The 6,955-nt window shown below is 35.3% G+C and overlaps 1 protein-coding gene across 1 annotated transcript in view; it reads right to left on the bottom strand.

Moving 5' to 3' along the window:
- ZFPM2 (zinc finger protein, FOG family member 2) overlaps window positions 1-6,955 on the bottom strand; it is a 361,626-nt gene that overhangs the window by 332,862 nt on the left and 21,809 nt on the right. Inside the window, exon 3 of the mRNA XM_021688338.1 lies at window positions 4,297-4,398. Within this exon, the coding sequence (XP_021544013.1) occupies window positions 4,297-4,398 (102 nt within the window). The remainder of the gene's footprint in view (window positions 1-4,296; window positions 4,399-6,955) is intronic.

The raw sequence follows: 6,955 nt of genomic DNA, 5'->3' as shown, positions 1-6,955 counted from the left end.
TTTCTTTCTTTCTTTCTTTCTTTCTTTCTTTCTTTCTTTCTTTCTTTCTTTCTTTCTTTCTTTGAGAGAGAATGAGAGAGAGCACATGAGAGGGGGGAGGGTCAGAGGGAGAAGCAGACTCTCTGCCAAGCAGGGAGCCCAATGCGGGACTCGATCCAGGGACTCCAGGATCATGACCTGAGCCGAAGGCAGTCGCTTAACCAACTGAGCCACCCAGGCGCCCCTATTTACTATTTCCAAATGCAAAAAGAAGTAACCCTGTTTTTAATAATGTAAGCTAGAGAGATGGTATTCTTAGCATTAATGTAAGATGTGACTTTTAAGGTGCTCACTTCATGAAGGTGGAGAATGGATTAATAGTGATTTCTCTGAATTCTTTTCCCCACATCTCCCTCTACATCTAAATACAGAAGTCAGCACTCAAGACTTCAGCCATGGACTGTGGTTCTAAAGATTTCTTAAACGAGAGAGCCAGAGATATAAACACTATTTTCAAAATGAGGTCAGCGTTCTAACTGCATGAGAGGTTCTAGGGTAAGGGAAGGCTCTTATCATCTAGCAAATCCCAAGCTCTCCCAAGCTATCTGCTAGATACTTTCTATACACGATCTTTCAAATTTCATCCACATAACAAAGTTAGTTTCAAAGTAGTTACTTTTCTTCCCATTTTAAAGATAAGCAAACAGAGGCCCTAGCTGTTTAATTTGCTTGAGGTCACAAGACTGTTAAATGTCAGCGTGCGAACTCAAACACAGATCTGACTTTAAAAGTTGTTCAGTTTCTTCTGTAGTTTAGAGCATCGGGTTCTCATGCTTAATTATTGATTGCATCAGTGACAATCCATGAATCATTTTAAAACATTAAAGAAGAGAAATGGCATCAAAAAGAGTGTGGACGGCATTATGCTATGCCTTTAGACTTCTGCCTACACTTTCCACAATTATTAGTGCACAATAATTATTCATTGAATAATTAAATGTATAGGACTACTGGTAAACTGAAGTGCTTATGTGGGGATAAAAGAAAAGAAGGGGTATTGATTTTAAAAAGAGACAGAAAGGAAGTATAGGCAAATGCAGAGGAAGAGATAGTAGATACCAAGTAACATTATCATTTAGATTCCAAGAAAGGTAATATCAGGGTAATTTTTTTAAGAGCAAAAAAGAAACGTGAAACTTGAAAACAGTTGTGTGAAATACTGAAATAATGAGATAATGACTAACATTGGCTTGAACTCTATTAGCTTAGTGTGGGTCTAGCTTTCCTTTCAAACAGTGAAAGATTCATAAAAACTTGAAGAATATTTAAGTAAGAGTCACAAATATTTAAACATTAAAAAATTTCACCATAGAAATGTTTGCAAATGTAAGATAATTTTTCTAAAGATTGTTTAGGTTCTGCCTAATCATAAGAGTTAACAAAGGTGTGAGCAATTACTAAATGTACCTTTTAGTTGGATAACAAATAAGGGGAAAAAATTGGCACTGGGGGATTTACATTTGATAAAAACGAAACACTTCAAACAAGAGTTGATTCATTACTGAATTGAGCCATTAAGAAAGGTTGTGGAGTCGTCTTCCATCAAACTCTTTCAAACTCTTTAAAAAGAAGATAAATCCTGATCCATCTTAAATGAAGTCAGCTCTATGCCTCAAATTTCTTTAGATAATTTCCTGGTCTTTTGATTCTGTTCTATTTTTATTTAGAGAAAGCTGTCTATCTTAGAGTGAATATCAGGACTGCGTGGGAGGACTTTAAAATTGGGAGAACCTTGAAATCACGCCTGGCTCATAACCTCATGTCTTAACCAATCATTTGCAGTTAAATTCAAAACTAGATGCTTAGTATTTTAAAAATTGTATCAGATATATTACTGGACTTAAAAAAATGCTGAGAATTTTAAATGGGTCCCCTTCAAGGATCAACAATTCCAAAGCCATGATAATGACAAGTAGAATTTTATGTGAGTGATCTGATTTAATTCTCACAAAATCCCTAAGAAGTGTGAATGCTATTTTCCACATTTTACAAATGAGGATAGAGGAACAGGGAGAATAAGCAACTTGCCAAAAATCACTCAACAGAGTGGCAAATCCAGATTTTTCAGCTAAACCCTTAGAACAGAGAGCTCAATTTCTAACATGTTGAGGAACTGTCACTAAACTTTGTCCTGACTGAAGGAAAGTAATGAAATTTCTACCTTAAAAAATAAATATCCAACAGATATTCTTTTTTTTAAATATTTGAGAGAGTGAGAGAGAGAGAGATTATGAGCAGGGGGGGAGAGGTAGAGGGAGAAGCAGACTCCTCGCTGAGCAGGGAGCCCGATGCGGGACTTGATCCCAGGACCCTGGGATCATGACCTGAGCCGAAGACAGACGCTTAACCGACTGAGCCACCCAGGCCGCCCTCCAACAGATATTCTTTTTTTATGAATCAACCTCATTAATTCAGGGCTTTCAAAATCATGAAAATCCCTTTTGCTGTAAAATATCTGTAGGGAAAAACCTGTTATCAATTTTACAACAAACAAAAAAAAGAACTTTCTTATAGGCCCACCTGCTTAGAGATACACATTTTTCCTTTAAAGTATTTACATATTCACATGTGCCACAGAAAAGAGCATAAACATTTTCATGATAACTAAATAAAAATGTCATTAAATCAGATACATAATATAAATTTAACTCAACAGTGAAAAATCTCATCCTGAATGACACATCATTCTTGCTCCTCTCTCTGTCTCTCTTTCTGTAAGCTAAGAGTGCAAGTTTGTTTCTGGAAAAGCTTCCTGGGAAAGGTGGCATTGATTGTGCATTCTGTGTTTCATAATTTACCACCTTCTGAATTGGCTTACTGACTCCCAAGTCCCAGGGAATACTGTGGGCCCCAGCCTTGAGGAAAGAAGAAAAGCTGCCCCCTCCAAGTTTACGCTATGGAGGGGGCGGCCACAGTCACACTTTGCAAGTAGGCATATCCAAAAGGCCATCTAATCTAATTTCAAATGTAAAAACTCTTCTAAGTAGCATATACATACCTAATTCCATGAAGAAAGAACCATACAGTATAAAGTTCATCCACCCTTCTTAAATTAAATGTAATCCATCAGAAAAAAAAAAAAAAGTTTCCCAAAGATTTTTTTTTTAATCAAAGGAGTTCTTTCCTACATTGAGAAGACAGAAGCATTATGCAATAAGGTGAAAATGCCAGAAGTCTACACTGTCTTTCAAACTCTTAAAACGTGGTATTATGGTACTTTAAATATAACACATTTTGATCCAAAGTCTCATAGAACCATTATGCTATAGCATACAGAATACAAATATTTGTGTGTATCATGAATAACATTAGAAATGACATCATAATAATCAGCTATACTGCATCTTTATTTTTGTTTGCATTATATTTTCCAGCTGCTGGTTTCAGAAAATTACCACTGGAGTTCTCTCTTCTTCATGCACAGCAGAGAGCAATTTGCAAAGTCATGCAAGGGTGAAAATGTGATTGAAATATAGGGATCTTTCTTAATGAAAAATGTTACTGCTTTAGAAATTATGGCTAAAACTATTACAAAAACCCGCTTATATCTTTAAGCCCTATGACATAATAGTCTCCATTTATAAATATACCATCAATTGTAAATTACTTGGCATCAAATATAAAGGTTTTTTTTATTGAGTTCTTATGAAGTGTACATATTTACATAAAACTATATTGGTGTTTAGGAGTATTTTGATCAATTTTTGTGTTTCTCAAAATGGTTCAATATCAGGATTCTTAAAATCAAATTTAATTTTCATTTGTAAAAATGAAAATATTGCCAAAACCTTGAATCAGATGGGAGTATCTGTTGATACTGTCTAAACTTCTAAATAGAAACTGAGATTTCATCTACGATTTACAACATGACTAAATTGAAAATATTTCTTTATAGTATTGTTACCTGCTTAAAAGTTTAAAAATCATTCCCAATTTGAATGTAGATATAGCATAAAGATTTCTGTTAAAAAAAAAAAGGCAAGTAGAATGAACTAATTCTTAGATGACTATGAAGTAAAAAAAAGATGGAGATTTCAAGCAGAAGTTAACACTGGTTTTTGTATTTTAACAAAAAGATAAAAATCTTCTTTAAATAATGATGTTTATTTAAACTTCCACCATAACCTTAGTACACACACAAATACAAACACGAGCTGAGATTCTAAGAGTTTTACAACCTAATTAAAATTTAAAGGAAAAAAAAGTGAATCCCTGATAGTAGCAACAGATGATTGAATTTTAAATTTTCTTTCCTACCTGGACCATCCCAATCATCTGTCTCAACTCTAGGCTGGCCGGGCTTTTCTGACTGTGTGTCCCCATCTGATTCTGCCGTCTCCTGGACTCCTTCATCATCACCTGGAAAACATCGACACACAGACAGAAGGGGAAGTAATTAAAGCTCTCTATTTGGCATTTAGATCCTGGTAAAGGGATACCCTTAAGCGTATGTCTACGTATATGTTTGCTACATATAGTTGTCATTATACTGATAAAATGCCCATGATTTATCATTTTGATATCTACTGTGGCTTTATAATAAAGAAAATCAGCATTAGTCTGTGAATTGTGCAAGACTGTTGAATCTCAGATCTGTACCTCTGAAACAAATAATGCAATATATGTTAAGAAAAAAAAAAAAGAAGAAGAAGGTAGCGGGAGGGGAAGAATGAAGCGGGGGAAATCGGAGGGGTAGAGGAACCATGAGAGACGATGGACTCTGAGAAACAAACTGAGGGTTCTAGAGGGGAGGGGGGTGGGAGGATGGGTTAGCCTGGTGGTGGGTATTAAAGAGGGCTCATTCTGCATGGAGCACTGGGTGTTATGCACAAACAATGAATCATGGAACACTACATCTAAAACTAATGATGTAATGTATGGGGATTAACATAAGAATAAAAAAAATGGAAAAAAAATATATAAGTACAGAAAATGCTTACATTGTGAAAACAAAGTTTATTTCACTATATGTTGACCTAAAGATGTGTTACCAATTTTAAAACATTTTTATGATATTACAATAACAATAATGAAAATAAAACAAACAAATCCTGTGGGGGAAAAAAAAGAAAAAAAAAAAGAAGAGGATAGCAGGAGGGGAAGAATGAAGGGGGGGAAATTGGAGGGGTAGACGAACCATGAGAGACGATGGACTCTGAAAAACAAACTGAGGGTTCTAGGGGGTGGGGAGGATGGGTTAGCCTGGTGATGGGTATTAAAGAGGGCACGTTCTGCATGGAGCACTGGGTGTTATGCACAAACAATGAATCATGGAACATTACATCTAAAACTAGTGATGTAATGTATGGGGATTAACATAACAATTAAAAAATTAAAAAAAAAAAACAAGGGTGAACCCTAATGTAAAAAAAAAATAAAAGATGTGAAAGGGAAAAAAAAAGTTGTATTCGGTTATTAAAATTATATATAAAGAAGAAAATAAAAAAGTAGTATGCAATTACTATACTGCTCTCAGTACAGAAAACCTTAGCTCTCCTATTTCCAAATAATAATTTTTATAAAGGCAAGATGCAGCAAAACAAAAACAAATGAAGGCTTGGGGTAAGACATATTTACATGTTGGGCTGAATTTAGATTATTTTGCAGATTCCCCCCAGCTTTAAACATGTTAAAACTTGGTTGTATTTTTTTTTTAAAGATTTTATTTATTTATTTGAGAGAGAGAAAGCACATGAGAGGGGGGAGGGTCAGAGGGAGAAGCAGACTCCCTGCCGAGCAGGGAGCCCGATGCGGGACTCGATTCCGGGACTCCAGGATCATGACCTGAGCCGAAGGCAGTGGCTTAACCAACTGAGCCACCCAAGCGCCCCTGGTTGTATTTTTTAAATGGGTATAAAAAGGCCATCATTGAATGATTAGCATATGTAGCATATGAGATGAGATGAGCCAGTGACTCAAGTCTTCACAACGCAAGAAGCTATAAAGCTATACTTGTTCTTTTTTTTTTTTTAGAAAGAGAGCATAAGGAGGGCAGGAAGCAGAGGGAGAGGGAGAGAGAATCTTAGGCAGGCTACACGCCCAGCACGGACCCCATTGCATGCTCAGTGCAGGGCTAGATCTCACGACCCTGAGATCATGACCTGAGCTGAAATCAAGAGTTGGATGCTTAACTGACTGAGCTACCCAGGTCCCCAAGCTATACTTGTTCTTGATAAGTGTAGCTAGTTCACACTGTTTCATGCCTTTCATTTCCACATAAGAAAAAAAAATGTAATATATTTTGAGCAAAAAGTATAGTCATGGCAAAGAAGATATATTAACAATGCAATTGCATTTTAAAAGTAAAAAGTTTAATTTGTAAGTACCTTCACTTTAAGTGATAAAGTAACTGCTTTATAGGAAAGTAATCCATGGTGACATGGTACACACAAAAATATTCCATAATATACCTCCTATCAATGATAATAGAGATCAGAACATAGAATACAAGAAAATGTGATGTCAGAAATAAAGAATGCATACCAAAAACCTGGCAACTAAACCCTGAATCTAATAATGCCAAAATTCTTAAATTAAATTGTTTACCCACCTAGTCTTTCTCTGAAGTATTCAGTAAATATTTTCCACACAGTTGCCCAAATCTATAATAGTACTTAATTCTTTATATGATTATTTAAAAAATGCACTGAATTCCTAAAAGCTTTACAAGTAACCTAGAAATTACAAAATTTTCAGGAAACTATTACTACAATTGACATTAACGTGATGTTGATGAATTTTGAAATTTAGACTCCATAAATTTTATATTCATTTCTATATATAGCTTCACAAAATGAATCATTTTAAAAAGTGGAATAAAGGTAGAGAGCATGCAGAAGCCCAGTGACAGTTCAGTTGTCATAATTTCCACAACAGAGGATCGTTGGTTCTGGCAGGTAACCAAGAATAAAACATA

The sequence above is a fragment of the Neomonachus schauinslandi genome, chromosome 4 (assembly GCF_002201575.2).
Source record: "Neomonachus schauinslandi chromosome 4, ASM220157v2, whole genome shotgun sequence".
NCBI classification, from domain to species: Eukaryota; Metazoa; Chordata; class Mammalia; order Carnivora; family Phocidae; genus Neomonachus; species Neomonachus schauinslandi.
This window is presented reverse-complemented; position numbering and strand designations above follow the sequence as displayed.